Genomic DNA, 17,656 nt, shown 5'->3' on the forward strand with positions numbered 1-17,656 from the left:
AATTTTCTATTTGGAGCGTAGCTGTCTCAATAGGCAGAAAAACATCCTTGGTTTAGGGGTATGCTTCATTATGACTTCACAGGTAATGAAGACAGAAAATTTGGATATGGACGTTCAAGCAATACTGCTACTTTGAGGGGCAGAAATATTTCTTTAAAGGATGAACTGATTGCATGTGCAAAGTGTTATGCAATTGAAAATGTTTAGCTAATTGGGAGCTTAAGTTCACTAAAATTAATCAGACTGTATATGGTCCATGTTAGCAGAGCTGAATCCACATAGTTAGGGTATGTGAAATGAAGCAAAACAGAAGGAATTTAAGAATTTATAGTTTGAAAGAGCTATGAGAAACTTGTTTTTTTCAAAATCACTAATGATAATGCATTTCACTAGGAGCAGAGCTTTTACAAAGGGTCTTTCAGCTGAGGATCTCAAAACTCTTTTTGAAACATTGAATTAGGGCTCAACACAGAAGCCTTTATCCAATGAACAGTCTCAAGGCAAAGGAAGTGCTTGGACGATTTGTCAGCGGTAGGACTAGGCTCTCGAGCCTCACCCTGCGAGGTAGGGAAGCTTTCCTTTTTCTATTTTACAGAACGGGAAACTGAAGTCAGAGAGAAGTGTGACTTGCCCAAAATGACAGCGCGAGTCTGTGGCAAAGCTGTGAATTAAACCAACCCCCTAAGCTGCAATCTCGGCTTTCTCTTGTGATTCCAAGTTAGGAAGAACAACAATAATTTTGAAATTTTAAACCAAGAGGATAATCATGTCTGTCTACGTGATTCGTTGTTTATCCTGCTAACTTGTCTTGGTTGAAGTGAGAAAACACCGGTCAGAATCGGTTGGGGGACAAAGTGAAAAGGTAACCTTTAGAGTTTTCTGATCTTAAGACCAGTTGAGCTAAATTCATGTTAAGCTAGTAAATTTTCGCATAATCAGTCATCATGAATCACCAAAACTTCTTTCTTTTTCCTGTCAGAATGGTTCTACTAGGAAAAAAATAGAATGTGTCTTTAATGTATACAAGTGAGATACACTTACTGAAAACCCTGGTCCCTACCTCCTGTGTATATATTCCTAGGCATTTGATCTTTCTCTGTCCTTCTGTCCTCTGGTTTACCCGGGTAAAATGCAGTGCAGAAAGCTTCCACAAGCACACTTGGAGAACCTGTGAAAAGTGCAGTTTAACATATTCAGATGGGAGTTAGTGGCAGTGCTAAGTGTCAGCGTTTTAGCACAGACAGATGATATTGCAGTGCAAGAACATTCTGGTTTGTAAATGATAGATTTTAAGAGGCATAATAAATGTCAATCATCTGCCGTGCTTTGCGGCATCAGTGCCATAAATAGGTGCACTCTCTTGGTTACTTGGATGGCTGATTTTAAATTTATGATAAAGTATATAAAATTAATTATGTGTGCTTACACTGAAGTGTTAAAAGCCAGTTTCTGCTAGTGTGCTAATGTACATAGCCAGTTCTTTACAACTCGAAACCAGACTCTCTTTCATTCATGCATTCATACTCTGACAGTTTTATTTGTGGAACTGTCTGGGGGAAAAAAAACATTTCTTACATTGTTCCTGGCCTTGGGATATATTAGTGTGATTATGTAAAATCTGTGTCTGGCTGGCTGTTTGTCCTCTCTCGCAGTGTATTCTGTGCTCACTGAGTGGGAGGGTCACACTGTGTGAGACTAATAAGGACAGAGCTGCATCCCCCTCTACCACTCTTTGGAGACTCACTCCAGCAACTCCTCAGCACTCCAGCAGCGCCGTGCGGGCATTCGCTGCGCTTCGGGGGGACGCGCCAGAGCAAAGAGCAAAGGTAAGCAGCTCCAGTCAGCTGTTTAAACATCACACACACACACACACTCCTGCATGTGTGTGTGTGTGTGTGTTTTAACAATTGCCAGCTAAGTTTATTACTGTTTTGGCAGTTTTAAGTATATCCTATACGAATGTAACTGTGTATTAAAAGGTTATTGTGGGCATTATCGATCTATGCTGTAGGAGTGTGCTGACATGGTGTGTGAATATAGATATGTTAAGATATGCTAATCACAATAGCCATAGCAAATTTGCAGTGATTTACAAAAATGCTTAGACTGTGTTGCAAACTGACACAACGCTTAGAAGCATGGTTATTGATGTACACATACATTTAATAATGCATCTATTAGTGTCTATTTTTCTAGTTAGTGTGCCTACCCAGTGGCCTGCACCCAGTCAGTTGAAGCGTTTGCGAACAGCAGCATGTGCCGAAAGCGCAGGCAACGCTGCCCGGGCGCGGGGGCGGCGGGCGGCGGGGGAGGGGGGGCGGCTGCGGGCAAGCCCCGAGGCCGCGGTGCCGGCCCCGGCGGCGCTGCCGCCCGCGGAGGGGGCGCCCGCTCGCACCTGGCAGCGCCGCGCCCGGCGCCAGGGAGCCACCGCGCTCGCGGGAGGTGCGCGGGCTGCGGCGGCCGCCTGCGGGGCCCAGGCGGCGCTGCCGGACGCGGCTGCCCGCGGACGGGGCGCTGCTCCCGCCAGGCTGCGGCGCCCTGCAGCGACGGGGCACAGCGACCCCAGCGCAGCCGTGCGGCCGCGGTGAGGAGGGTGGTGATACTGCTTATTCATTCCGCAAGAGCCCTAGGGAAGATGAGATCCCTTGGCACGGCAGCGCGGGTGGATTGCGGGTGCCTGCTTGTAAAGCAGGTGCAGGAAATTAAACGATAATGTGCTTTGGGCATGGATTCGCTTGCCCAGCCACCGGGGAGGCTGGGAAAGTTAATCGGGGTGTCGCTGCTGTCCATGTGGGTGACCAGCAGAGCAGCTCTGCTGATGCAGGTGGTGCCTCACCACAATAATTATAAAAATTTAATCTCTGCATCATATAGATACATTTTTAATCACATTTTCTGTAAGAAAAACAGATTATTTGTTATCATTTCCTGTGTTTCACTAAATTCTTATGTTTCTATAAATTGGAGTTAGAAGAAAGCTGGTATTGTGTTTAGAGGACTAGAGGACAAAGATATATTGTGGAAGCCAGATTGTATTTTTTTTAAGATTTAAACTATAAACTCAGTACAGGCTGCTCTAGGCCCTTCTATATTTTGCAAGGAAGAGAAATACTGTGTTTTTCTTTGTTTTGCATTTACACCAAAAGAATTATATGTTGTCCTTGTTGGATATGATGACTACTTCAGCAGTCTTCACAGCATTGTGACACCAAACAGTTAAGCTATCGTATTTAAGATTGAAAAACTAGGAGAAAAATAAAAAGAAAAATTAGTCTTTACCAATGAAATGAAAATTTCTTGGCTTTATAGCTAATATTTTTGAGTTAATATTTCTGAAAGTGTTACTCATGACCTTAATAACAAACTGAGGGAATAGATTTGTCATTCATTTCTAAGTTCATATGAGTCTATCTTTTTATAGCTCTTTAAAATAGATAAATGATACATATTATTTATGACTAGTGATTTACTCTTTTCTTTACAGTTAAATTCTTATTATGGTTTTCTGATGGGGTGAGGAAGAAAGATTAAAATGACATGTTCTCAGTATGAGTATTCTCTGTTTCAGATTTGTGGCTGATTGTTCACATGAGTCCAGGGGGAGATGAAGTACCTTGGATCCTGTGTAGTTTGGCTTTGTATGGCAGTGTTCCTCTTCCTCCTCCCTCTTTCTACTTCCGTGGCTGTCACTGACCAGACAGGTACTTCCAATTTTTTTGCCCATCACAGACCAAAGGCACAAATCTCAGTACTGAAAGAATTAAAAAAAACTAATGACGGTATATGGAAAACAAACAAACAATACAAGCAGGTGCAATTACAAAGACCAGTGGTTTTATCTCTGTCTTTGAAGAAGCCTAAGTTTGACACAATGTCAAAGCAGTCTTTCTGTTTCCTGTACTTGGAAGATGAACATTTGGAAGCAGTTGTAGTTTCTGGGAGCTTTACTTTGTACTTTCTAAAATTATCATTAAAAAAAAAAAAGAAGATTCTGTATCAGGGCTTGCAAAACCCTTATGAACAAGATCTTGTGGCTTAATTATAGGAGATCAGTGCTCACACTGACGTAAACAACCTAATGCTGAAGTTAACCTAACCTAAACTAAATCCCCAAAGCAAGTCAAATGTTTCACTGATATAGAGGTAGGCAGAACCTTGTACCTGAGAAGACAGGGGAAAGAAATATAATAAAATTGTTTAAAGTAAAGGCTTAGTTACCCATCTCCTGCAAATTTACTGTGACTTCTTCATTTTCTTCTTATTGTCAGCATGTTAACTCATTCTCTTGAAATAATGGTCTCTTTCTCCAGCTGCTGTGTTGTTATCCATTTAGTGTCCTTTACCTTGACTACCCTGACTGCAGTAAATTCTCTGTTAAACACATATCGCTTGTATGTTTGTAGAAGAAGAAGCTGTCAGTTTTCTGGAGTTGCTGAGCCTCAGTGTGTACCTCAGCTTTCTAGAATTTTCCTGCAATTGCTAACAAGGAGAACCTGTTTATTGCTATTTGAGGAGAAATAGAAAGTATTTATTTTTCCTTTTTTTAAAAACAAAACTTATTTTTAGTAATGCTCATTTCTGAGAAACCTGATGGGAGGTAATGGAAGCTATACACAATACCTTTGAAACTTGGCAACACCTTTGAAACTCGGACCCAAAACATTTAAAAAATCAGCGACTAGCATAACAGTCCTTTCACCTGTCCTGGAAAAAAGAAATAGTAATATTTAATAAACACTAATTGTAATGTGTGAGCTCCAGGGTAGCAGTAATGCACTGGGGCAAATCTGAATTTAAGTCAAAGACCTTTTTGCCTTATACTCTTTGGGTAGCAAAGCTAAGTGCTCCAGACATGAATTATTCTTAACCCCTGGGAGAGAGTGAGCCTTACATAACAGCTCTGCAATCATCCTCTTGAGCTGCCTGAGGGACTGTGTTGTCCTTTATGTTCTGTTAGAAGTTTGTGGCTGGGCAGCAGGGAGAGAGGTTGCTGTTTTCCTTAACCTGGTCACTACAGATGGATCAGGTACGGGTCAAAGGGAGCCACTGGGAGGAAGGGGAGAGGCTGAACCTCTTCTGAAAATAACTGAGGGTGTGCAGTTGAGACAAGCGTCAGCAGTATGGGGTGGCAGGGGCAGATGGCAAGAAATAACACGTAGATAGCTGACAGCATGAGAAGCCCTGCCTGCAGCAGGGAACAGACTCAGGATGTAGCTTCAGGGAGACAGGAGGAAAGAAAGATTTTTCTAGAGACTGAAGGGGTGGTTACCACCCAAAAAAGAAATAGAGGTTATCCACCAGAAAGCAGGAGCTGAGGAAGAACCTACCCTGCAAATGTGCAGAGGTCAGGGGAATAGGCATGTTTGCAAGCATTTTTATCTGTGTCATTCGGCTGAGCTGCATATTCTGTTTCAAAATTGTCCTGTTCTAGTTTGATAAATTGTATGCAAATGAAACTGTTAGAAATCAGAAGTGTGCTCATTTCAAGAAGAAAAGAGCCAAGTCTATTTGTGTTTTGCTTGAATCAAGATCCTATTTTGGAAAGTAAAATGGACTTACTTGATGTAAAGTAGGCATGTAAAATGAACATGTAAAAGAAGAGAGAAATACTTAACTTCAGTTTTTTTGCTTTTTTCATTAACTGACTCTTTTTTGGCCCTCTGTTATCCCCTACATATCAGTTCTGCTTCTGTCCTTCCAGATCTGCCAAGGCTAATCATTTATCAGAAGGAAGCAATTACTTCTAAAGATAAAATATAGCAAATCTAAGGGAGAGGATTGGGTTATAAATCTGAAGTTCGGGAGTTCTTCACAATCATGTTTTTGACTTGACTTCAAGAATAAAGTCTTTGTCTTTATTTTCTTTGTTGTCAACTAATTTTTTATTGTTGAGAACATTTGGTTTTGGAGTGTGAACATGAGCTCTTTTTGTAGTGGTCCACAAAGTTTCAATGTGATCATTCCTTTTTTTTTAATATAAAGAATATTAATACTTCTGTCTCATTCCCAGATCATTGCTGCTTTGTTCAACTTTCTTTTACAATTACTTTTCTTCAAAATCACTTGCTACTCCATGACAAATGTAGCATAAACCAAGTCCTGGGGCTGTCAGCCACAGTGAATTTCCATTGCCTTTTGACGTGGAATGTGTTGTGAAAAGTACTGGCTCTAGATCATAATTTTAGATAGGCACTTTAACCCAAATACAGTGAATGGTTTCAAGTATGCAGATCAGTTCAGCTTTTCTTTTCAGTTTTCTTGTTCTAGTACATAGATAAGCCTCAAAGATACAGTTTCTGTAGTTACTCTCATATAAAATGTATTCATTACATTTAAAGAGTTTAAACTCTCAAACTGAATATTTAAGGCTGGATCCGCAAGCTGTTGTTAGTATTGCAGCATTTAAGCTACCCTGCCACCGTTGGATTCCTTAACTTGTAGTTAAATACCAAGGCTTCTCAGGCAGCGAGTAAGGGGCTTCAGGTAACGAAGAATGTGGTTCACGAAAGCCTGTACATTGTGGGAAAGCTGCTTCAGCTTATTCAGTAAGTAGTACTTTAGATAAACCCCATACCACAGAGGGAAATATTCTCAGCTACACACATTCTCATAGAGTGAGGCCTGTAAATTAGATCAACCTTTTTTCATGGAAAGCTAGAGAAAGAAGAAAGCATTAACTCCTATGGCCGAGATATGTGAAATCCTGTTTTTTCAAAAATCCCTCTTCTGCATAGGAAAATCCAAGTCTCCAATGTGTAGTGTGAATATCCTAATGCTAGAACTCCATTGGTATGGATTTCTTAATGTCTCCTGCCAGAGTCATCGTGTTATTTACTAAATCTAAATAGTCCTTGGACTTGGACTTGACTTTCCTGTATCAACAGCATTCAGTCTCTGCCTTTCCTCTTCCCTACTTTGGTTTAATTAACATGTTTATTTTTAATGCAATATGAAGCAGCTTCTAGTGTGAAAGAGGGAAAAAAAAATCGCACCTGATCTTCTGGTTGCCCTGTTCCTGGTACTGCAGGTATGAAAGAGAATGAAAGAGATCTGATTTCTTGACCCTGTTTGAAAACAGGCCAGTGGGTGTTTGCAAACAGGATTCTCAACTTCGGTACGAACACCCTAAAGGTGGTCTTGTTAGATATTGTTGCTGACACACATGCGTATGCCATGCACTCCGAAGTTTCATTCTGTGTATCTTTATATGAAGTCTGATGCAGTTAGAGTGCAAGACAAATGGGTCCTCAGCTGATTTGAGATTCTTCCTGAAGCTTAGGTCTGACATATGATGTGGGAACAGGTTAGGTGGGGCTTTGCTGTTGGGCTGCATTCATTTGGCTGGTTATGTTTGCTGACGGAAACTTTGCTGCACGCAGAATGTGCATGTCGGTGGTGTTAGATAGCCCTGAAAACTTCACTTGAATGTAAACTTCACTTATAAAGTAGCAGATAGGTACTCCTACAGTGAATCTAGCCATTATAGGTTACATTTAAACTAGAGAGGCCAAGAGTGCTTATTGGAAGCTACAGTTTCCAGTCAGGAAGCGCATGCAAGAGACACATGTAAGAGTGAGACTGAAGCATGCACCAGTGTCTCCTGCCTCCTAGCTTTCATGGAAGGGAGAACTGGGCATGGGGCCTAGATGGAAGCTGCAGAGTGCTTCAACAGGTGCCTGCTCGTTCCAAGAATTCAGGACATGCCATGGCATGTCCCAACAGATGAGCCTAGATGTAGCCCGATTACTTGGAATTTATTTTTCTGCAAAATGTTATTAAAAAAAAAGTTTTTCTTACTAGTGTCTTACTGGTGAGACATTGATCACAATGATCTGTGATCTGCCTGCCTGATTGACACATATACACGTGTATGTTTGTAATATGTTGATAATAATTATGTTGATTTTATAATAGTAAGCTCCTATAGTAGAGCTCATTGATTTCTAAAGATTAAGATCTATAATCTGTTCTATAGGTAGGAAATTTCATTAATTTAGAAGTATGTTGCGCTTCAGCTTTGGAGTCACCGTTTTAATATGAATTGTGGATCTCAAACCAGGCAAAGGCAGTTTTGCCATATGTAGAATAATCTACTGTGTAAACATAAGCTTGTTCTTCATGCTGCTGCATGGTGTATTGTAACGCTGGTGTATTGTAACAGGGCAGGTAGTTGCATGGTTTCCATGCCTGGATTAGTGATAAGGATTTGTCTTGTTCTTTTTCTTTGCTGACTGACTTCACGTAGATCTAATTCAGCTACCCATGCGCTGAATGGGTAAACTGTCTGTTTTGTCTCAGACCAAAAAGAATTATATATAAGCATCTTCTAGCATTACTAAAATTCTTGAAGAGACTTACTTTTTGTCTTTATAAACTATAACTATAGAAAGACTATTCATCAATCTATAACGCTAAAAATTATCAGTCTTGGTTTGGAGAGCTTTTGGTTTTAGTATTTTAGTCTTTTGCCTCAGCTCTCTAGTAGAATAGTATTGAGTGCTAGAGGAGTGCATCAGCAACACAAGATGGAAGAAGAATCACAGTAACCCTTTCAGTTTTTCTGGGGATATGGGATACAACCGAGTAAGTAACACTTACATGGCTGTGTATGCTGTGAGTGCTATGCCACTGATAAAAATAGGTCCACAGTCTGGTCTGTGGCATGTGAGGAATCATTGCTATCATCTGGATAGCACAGAAATTAAGGCTTGATTCTTTATTTGGATATGGGAGAAAGGGGCTGGAAGGAATAAGCTGCAACTCCCTGGTCCTTAACCACTCAGCCTTCATATAAGTTACCGCTGCAAAAGAGTACAGGTTTTTTCCAAGTTCCTGTAGACATATAGACCTTACTATAGCTGTTTCAGATGAAATCCTTATCAGGTCCTATCTGGCTGCTCTTATTATACTCACTATAAAAAAAAAAAAAAAGTAAGGAAAAAGTGATTCTGTCCCTTGGTCTTATATATAGAAACTTGGATAGAAACATGGAATTAAAAGAATGTTTGTTAGTGTATATGTGAAATGATGTGACTTCAGCCACAATAGGCTTCTTTTACACCAACATATTTCTTATAGTTACACTTGTGTAAAATTACTACCACGTTTGCTACTGTAGAGTGGCTATAGGTAAAAATCTAAAGTTTAAATCTATAGCTTTTAGTTTAATAATCTGTATAAATGGTTTAAGACTAGATTTGTAGATTAAAGAGTATCTAAGGTGAGCCTGTTTCTGTCCCTTAGGGTGTGTACATCAAATAGAATATCGAAAGTGCTGTATATGTCAGTATGTAATTTCAGTGAATGCATTTCATGCACCATAAAACTCCCTGTAAACCAAGAGCAGTGAAAGATTTAATTTCAGTTTCTGAGATTTCAGCATGAGTATTCTAACAGTTCTGCATCTGTTGTGGGGAAATGAAATTTACTGTGTGAGTTGTAGTTGTTTCTTCTCATCTGGCTCCCTCATGAAATTTCATATATGTGTATATTTAGTGTACATATGAAGGAAAGAAAGAATGTAGTATCTTTGTGCCTTTGAAATAAATCCACTTATAAGTCATGTTACTTCAACTGTAGTTGCAGCATAAAGGACGTGGTATTGAGTGGAACTTGGTGCATCTTGCAAAAAACTGCCTCCACTCAATCTTTTCTTGAACAATTGACATGGGTTTCATTAACCATGTTGTTAGAAAGCTTCTTTTCTCTGTATTGTATAATTTACTTCAATTTCTTCCTTGTTATCTCCAACTAGCCATTTGTATTCCAGATCAAACACTGTAAAGCGTTTAATAGAATTTAAGACCTGTGAAGGATAATATGCTTTCTACATTACTGCAGAATGAATGACAAGTTTAATGTGCTTTCAAATTATAAATACAGTGATTTTAAAGCTCAACTTTCAGTCTGCATACTCTTGGAAATCTTAAAATATAGATTATTTCCAGGTTAGTGCTAGGCCATTCCTCCTTGTGTTTTTCACTGAACTGACACTTTGGAAAGCCCCTCGACCTTTGCTGTTTAGTAACTTTAGACAACTTGGCAATCTTTTCAGTCACTTCAGCTCAGCACAGAGCTCTGCAGTTAATAAGTACATGGGCCAAATCCTGCTTGTCTTCTTCCTTTTGATGGTTTCAGTAGGATTTAGTGGTTGATTAAAGAAAAAGCCCTATTTCATACCTGTGCACAAAAGTAATATTTCTCTATAGCTACATTTTAAAAGTGTTTCTTACTCTGTGTGTATGTATATGTGTGTATATATTTGTGTGTGTATATAAATAACTTTATGATAGGAGGATGCTACATATTAATAGTACATTGTTAAGTGTCTTTGTTAGAATTAACCTTTGAATTTACCATGTTCCAAGTATTAGAACATTCTGCTTGTTTACTTAAACATGTTGATTCAGACTTAATCCCCAGAAAAGCTGCTTATTTTTTAACAGCTTTTTCAAAATGTAAATATTGCTTGCATTGCTTATTATATGATAGCATCCTTGTTAATCCACATTTTGAAATTAGTGGTCCCTGAAGTAACAACAGATTGTTGCCGGGGTTATCAAGCACTTATGCTTTTTTGTTGCATTTTCATTATAATATTTACTTATTGAGAAAAAAACAGATTTCCTAGTACTTAATCTACTCAGAAATATGAAAAACTTAAAACAGATGTTATTGCTTTATACGGAATGAATATAGAAGGAGCTTTGTAAGAATTTAGTATTTTTTATGGTGGTTATATCATTCATGTGAGCAGTCATCCTAAACAGTTGAATTCTAATATAAACAAAAATTTTATTGTATTTTAAGTGTAGTATGAATATTAGAAGTGTATTGTAGTATGAATATTAGAAGAGTAGTATGAATACCTCATACTACACTTGAAAAATATCATTGCTGTTATTTAGATTGTGTAGTTTGGACTGTTTTTTTTTTTTTTAATCCTAAAGATAAACAAACCCAACTTTCTTATTAACATTACTAACTACAGCTTATTCTGCTTTATGGCAGATATTATAATCACTGTCCGATTCATTTTTATTTGATAAAGTTTTATGGTACATATTTAACTATTCTTTTGAAGGTGCAGTGTGTCCTGTGATGAGAACAGTTGTCCATCATCTCAGACAAGCCAACAGAGATGATCTCAGTGTTTCAGGTAAATGACTTCAGTTAACAGGAAGAGTTAAGTATCTAATTTAATTTGTCTGGGCTCGGTGTAATCGTAGTCCCACTGAAGCTAGCTGTAAAGCTGTAGAAGGATAGTATAACCTGCCACCCCCTGCTCCAAAAACTGCGGTTGGTTTTAGAAAAGTGAGGTTGATCGAAATCAGAATGTGTTGGTTTTGAAAGGTAGTTTTGCATTCTCCATGTGGAGTCATTTCCATTCTCTTCTCAGACATGCTGCAGCTCTGAACTACAAATGTTCTTATTAGTTCAAATGATAAAAGGAAATAATCAATGCATTTCTCAGCGGTTGCGAAGTCAGCTGCTGGTGGAATTCTGCACTGAAATCTTCTCCATTGAGAAAATGAATGCTGGAAATTTCTATGACCTAAAGTACTGGATTTCAAAATAGCATATCAGTCTGTACTCTAGAAAGTCACCAAACATGCTAAAAATCAGCATCTCCCCTCGGTTTTTAAAATCGCATTCAATAAACTAAATCAGTTCATCATATTTTGCAGGGTTTGAGCTAGCAGAGAGCTTTTCATTGAGACAAACATCTTGTGGAGGGGAAAAAATCTGTTTTAAACTGGGAAGTGCACCTCTCATCAGAGACACAAAGTAAGTAACTACTTAAGATCAGAATCTTAAAGGTGTCAGTTTTAAGTATTTTCATCTTTAAGAGATTTTTTTTGCGGGGGAAGCAGTCTGATTCAGGTGTTCCTTCTTCTGGAATCTAGAAATATCTAGGTAGAAAGTTAATCGTGTGTATCTTATTCATTCTTAAACCATAATTCTCATATGGAAAAGTCTCCTTTTTATACAGCAAGATTATAAAACAAAGAAAAGAAAGAGCATTATGTTTCATAATACAATATGAAGTGTTTATCTTGCTGTTTTTTTCTTAATGAAAATATCTGCCCTGTCTCTCATTACTGCTTGCAGGGATAAAGACAGAAAGATAGTCACCATTTCCTTAAAAGCTGTATTTTCATGTAGATTTTTTTTCAGTGAGATTGACATCTTGCCTTCAAGCACCAACAAAATGGTTAGTACTCGGTGTTCAGAGGAGACTAGGCAACATCGTATTATAACCCAGAATGAAAAGAAAGGCAGACACCCTATAGAAGATTAAAAGGAAGGTGAAAGGGAGCAAGGTAAAATGGAATCGGATGGATTTATGTTTGTATTGGGGCAAGGAAATGGTGAGAAGCAGTTCAAGTTCCCCACCCTTAGTGGAGAGAACGAGAATCCTCTCAGAGCTCCTTGGTTGCAATAGGCTCTCAGTCATGGGATTGTGGTGTCTGTACAACATGTTCCTGAGACGATGTGGGAAGCAACTCTTTTCAGGTTGGGTTCAGGTTCTCCATTGCAAGAGTTCTGGCTCCAGGTTGTGCAAAAAGAAATACAGTCATGCCCTCAGAATTCCCCTTTGCTTGGATCCCGGCCAGAGCAAAGAGGAGTTGTGGGGCTGAGCAAAGAGGAACTGTGGGACAGCATGATGCCAGGGACTGGTGAAGAAGGAGAAAAGAAGTATCACAGAAACCCAGACATGAAAGAAAATGATCCCTGGGACAGAAGAATGATTAAAAAAATATGACTCTAGATATTCTACATTAATACATAGATTTTAAGTTATCCTGAGATAGCAGATACTTTAAATGTTAGATTAATATAGTTGTGTAATTCATTAAAATTACACAAGATTATCATTTTGTTAAAAACCTTGAATTTTTGCTATTATGTATAGAGAAATGAAGATTCTAGGTAAAATGGACTGTCACAGAGAGAGCTCTGCTTTTGTTAGGATCTTTCCAGTATTACCAAGATTGTCTTTACAAGAGTAGCATGTGAATTAGGTACAACTCATACAAACCTGTACTAGAAATATTTTGAAAGTAAGAAACTAATTTGTTCACTATTCATTTTCCAAATTTTTGCTGTCAATATGACTATGAGGGGAATATGAGATTGCAGTAGAGTAGAAAATCAAGGCAATAACAGAAAATGTGTGGCAATTTTCCTTTTTTGGAATAAGAAGTTAAGTAGAGTTTAGCTGTGTGCAGTCAGGAAGAGAAACGCATACATGCAAGATGATTAATTTCCTGAAATTGTTAGAAAATCGATGGCCAAAAAAGGGAGTGAAGAGAGCTGGAAATAGAGAGATAGATATTATAAGAAGAAAAAATGGGAAAATTTGTGCTTTTAAGGCATTATTTCTGAGAATAGGATGGGGGGGGCTAACTCATGATGGTGAGGTTGAAAAATGCCAAGTTTTTTTTTTCTTTTTTATTAGTTGGCCGGAATATTCGTGTCTGTGCTCTACTGTCATTTTTTAAAAGCAATTATTAATAAAGGCAGTGAAAATGAGTGAATTCATGCCACAGCTGATGGCTGCTGCTTAGCAAGGCCTTAACTCTTAGCAGTTGAAAAGAAAATATTACCGACAGAAATACCACTTCTTTTTTCACTTTATTTATGGGTGGAAGAGAAATCTAATATATTTTTCTTTTCTTTCTTGCATCCATTCAGCTTTTTGGATGGAGGAAGACTATTTCAGACACATGGCTCTTTTTTCTTCATTTTCACTGTAGATTGGGCAGGGGATAAAGAATTTGAGCAAAGGGTAAACCTAGAGGACAGACAGTTTGGCTTTGCTGGTGTCTATTGCTTATCACATTTCTCTCCCTCCCCGTTGCTTCCTTCTGCACGTATATGCATTAAAAAAAAACTACAAAGAAAGTCTTTCCAGTCTCCCCTAGCAATATTTGTATCCAATGGATGAGTATGTCCACTGGCTGAAGCAGCTGGGATAATTATCAATGAAATACATAAGTGCTAATATTTAAATATACTTAGGCTAAAAAATAATATCATGTTATTGATATTAATAAGGGACAAGCTGAGCTTCTCTGGCAGCTTGGTGTGGAAGTAAAAAGTGCCTCTCCATATACCTCAATGAACAAAAAAAGGGCTATATTTTCAATAAAATTTAAGCATTACAGAATTTACATTAAATCATAGTTCTTAGTGGAAATAGCCTTGTTTTTGCATTTTTTTTTTTTAACCTGTCATCACAGAGAAATGGAAGTCATAATTAAAAACAGAATTTTAATTTATTATTCAAAAAATTAAATGTATAATAGTTTTATGTTATTGAAATAAGACTTCAGACAGCATTTTAAAAAAATGTTTCAGATACTCTTCTGCACTTCTGAGTTGGTTTTAAAAATAAGGGAAGATGGCAGTAAGGAGCCATGTATTTGATGTGATAGGTTTACTGTGAAAGATGGTCAGGAACTCAAATATCTGTCGTCAAAGCTTTATAATTTACTTATTCTCAGGTGCCCAGGTACAGTATCATGTAATATATTCCTTTTACTTAAAACTCCTTTTCTTACATTATGTCAGACTCTGTAGTTGTAGACCCCTTGTGTTACTAGATGCACGGAGATCATCTTTAGGATCATCTTGCCTCAGAAAATATGTGAGTAGACGTGGTGTGCAGTAAGTAGCAGAACAGTGTTTGTTATCCTTCCTGCAGGAAACTGCGAGTATCTGATTAAGCTGACTAGCAAGTATCAAGTAACTTGGCGTGTCTCCTCTTACATTTCATTCATTCAGTTGCAGTGTGGGTAATAGAAAGCTATGCTGTGCCATTTTTTTTGTGTGATACCATTTTGATTTTTTCAATGGACCTGGAGTAGTGTTGCTCCTATTTATATGTTGTAAATAATTTGCAGTGTGGTGTTAGCATGGGAAGTCGGTTTGTCTGTGTTGAATTTTAGTTATATCTCTCAACTTTACCTCTTTTTGAGGGGAGTTCTGTAGGTATATTGCCTTGTGATAGGAGATTGGATAGCTTTTTTCTATACTCCATATAAAGAATCTTTATTTCTTTCTATTCTATTAAATTTGTAAGACTGAAGAGTGACTTTTAAATTAAAATACTGTGAGTTATGTATTGCCATTGATACTTGGACAGTAATAGAAGTTATTTCTGAGTAAAGTGGTATAACTGGGCTTTTGAATCCAAAAAAGATCACATTAGAATACAATTATGCAGACAATTAACTATACAGTCATAATAATAGTCACTGTATAATGTTTTCATTCTATTTCAAAAAGTATGTTATGGAGACATATTTTTGGTAGCTACAGTTTAATAAGTATTGCCTATGCAGCATACTGCAGTTTAGCACAGAGCCCACAGACAAAAGCAGCCCAGAGCTCTGTGCCATTAGCAACTGCATGAGCTCTGCCTGCGGTGTTCAGTACTCCTGGGCATGAGGCCTTTTAGGCTGAGCTTTGTTCTTTAGTTGTCTGATAGTGAGTAGTAGTATGCTGAAATGCTTTATTGTCCTTCTGTAAAGATGCATCAGATGTCAGTTGTTCCTCTGTCTGGTTCTGTCTTTGGGTTGCTGCTGGGGTGTTTTGTTTCCTCTGATGCATGCGCAGAGCCACTGAGGGAGATGATAACCAGTTGATTTTAAGTGAGTTTCAGAATGCTTTTGACATGGAGGTCTGTTGCCCGTGCTTATCAGATCTTAATGGTACAGTTATTGCTTTCTTATTTTATAGTTTGGCTGAATAATTCATATTAATTTACTGAAGAGTTTATCCTAGGCTGGCTCTTAAAATGATCTCAGAAGTACAGCAGTTGGGATTACTCTCACAACTTTTTAAGGAATTTTTCCACTTTTGATTCGGGATACTGAGAAAGATCCTGGATTTTGACTGTATTTGGACTATGAAGCTCAGTCAGCAGTGCTGTCATCCCCTGCTCACAAAAACACTGTGACTATGGCTTGGGCCATGTTTCAGAGAAAGTTTCCCCCTTTGTGATGTCTAGTTACTGGATGTAGAAATACTGTTACCATTTTTGACAGTGTATTCCGGCTTCGAGGATTGTTTTTGTTAAGAAGAAAAACTGATGATGAAAAAACTTTTCTGGGTTTGTTGTTTTGTCTCTTGTGCTAACCTTTTTAACTGCAAAAAACTGAGCCCAGACTTCTGTTTCCTGGGACACAGCACCAAGCAAAGGCAATTTCTGTATTCACCATTAGATGCTGCCCCAAAGGCACCTATGTCTGGGTGACTTTGGAAGCAGTTCTTTTGCTGTAGGATTATATTTGCTGAGACTTCTTTCTTCATGCAAACAATACCCCACTCCCTGCATTTTAATTTAGCTGTCAGTGAACGTCTGTATGGACATGACTTGTGATTAGCCTTGCATATGGCATGTGTTTTGGGCAGAAAAGCCAGGTTCCACAGTTGTCCTCAAAAATATTATTAAGATATATATTAAGAATTAGTACACCTAATTCTTAAATGTAATTTGAACTGATAGATGTGAAACCAGTTTCCAAAAGATTTTATCAAACACCTTTAAAATAATACTGTGCTTTAAGATACTACAGTTTACTCAAAATGGCAGTGAAGCAGCACCTCTGCTTGGTGGTGGTAGTTACAGTGAATATGTTAAGCAGTTTTTGTCCATGCTTACACGTAGTCCTTTTAAGCTGTTGGTCTACTGAAATATTAGATAGTTATGTAAGAAACCACCCCTCCCTTCCTATCACAGATTTTTTTGAGGTTATTTGAACTGTTTGAGCCAACAATGCTGAGATTGAAATGTCTGGTATTTTGGTTGCAGGGTATTTTCAAGAAAAGGGCCTTGTCTCTGGAATTTACTTCCTGAGTCTAGTAGCCTGAATGTAGTGCAAATCCTGGTGCTTTCCTCAGATCTCTCAAAGCAGTGGATCAGAAGCTGCAGTGATTAAATTTCTTTCTTTTTCTGCTCCTGGTTAAAGGTACTGAAATTGTGTACTTTGTGTGTACTGCATTTTATAAATTAAAAAGAAGTAGAATACAGTGATTAGCCTTAAAATAACAGCTTGGAGCTGTAGCTAGCGTGTGAATACCAATTATTTCTTGTTATAACTAAGGAGAAGACTGAGGCATCTTACTATTAAAAATGATGGGAAAAGGCTTCTTTTAAAGAATGAAAACATGTGAGTGTCTTTTTCTGCATATTTGGATTATTAGTGTTTGTTCCTACCTGAACTGGTTGTTTGTATCTGGAAAGTGCCAAGAGCTTTTATAAGATCTAAAAATCAGGTGTTAATTAATTGTAATTGCTATATTGGGCTTTGTTTGCTAAATATGGAATTGATCATCTTGTAATTCAGCGTGCAACTTACTTTGTAGAAAGAATTTGGAAAGCAAAAGTAATAACAGATTGGGGGGGAGAGGAAGAGCGTGTATATTAAAATGTATAGTACTTACATTGAAAGCAGACTGTGAGGCAACAGAGAGTAGAAAAGCTATTTTATTTATACCACTGACTGTAATAAATCTGAATTCTTTGATGTTTACTGTGTCGCAAAGACAGTAGAGCACTTAACATGGCAGCTTCTTACCAGTTGAATTAGTAAGCCAGTGGTGGATGTATAGACTGTTTCTTTTCCTTTCTTTCCCAGCAATGTTG

The 17,656-nt window shown here is 38.0% G+C and overlaps 1 protein-coding gene across 7 annotated transcripts in view; it reads left to right on the plus strand.

Annotated features, from left to right (window-relative positions):
* The first annotated feature begins 441 nt into the window (after positions 1 to 441).
* The window catches only part of COL19A1 (collagen type XIX alpha 1 chain), a 212,564-nt gene continuing 195,349 nt past the window's right edge, over positions 442 to 17,656 (plus strand). For 3 of the 7 annotated variants that reach the window (XM_064508634.1, XM_064508638.1, XM_064508639.1), the window contains exons 1-5: positions 841 to 862; positions 1,653 to 1,826; positions 3,569 to 3,701; positions 11,084 to 11,158; positions 11,688 to 11,787. In XM_064508634.1, coding sequence (XP_064364704.1) covers positions 3,605 to 3,701; positions 11,084 to 11,158; positions 11,688 to 11,787 — 272 coding nt within the window. In that variant the 5' untranslated portion in view covers positions 841 to 862; positions 1,653 to 1,826; positions 3,569 to 3,604. Of the gene's footprint in view, positions 565 to 839; positions 863 to 1,652; positions 1,827 to 3,568; positions 3,702 to 11,083; positions 11,159 to 11,687; positions 11,788 to 16,763; positions 16,980 to 17,656 lie in introns of those variants that run through there. The other 4 variants (XM_064508635.1, XM_064508637.1, XM_064508636.1 and 1 more) reach the window with 4 other exon arrangements.

The sequence above is a fragment of the Dromaius novaehollandiae genome, chromosome 3 (genome assembly GCF_036370855.1).
Source record: "Dromaius novaehollandiae isolate bDroNov1 chromosome 3, bDroNov1.hap1, whole genome shotgun sequence".
NCBI lineage: Eukaryota > Metazoa > Chordata > Aves > Casuariiformes > Dromaiidae > Dromaius > Dromaius novaehollandiae.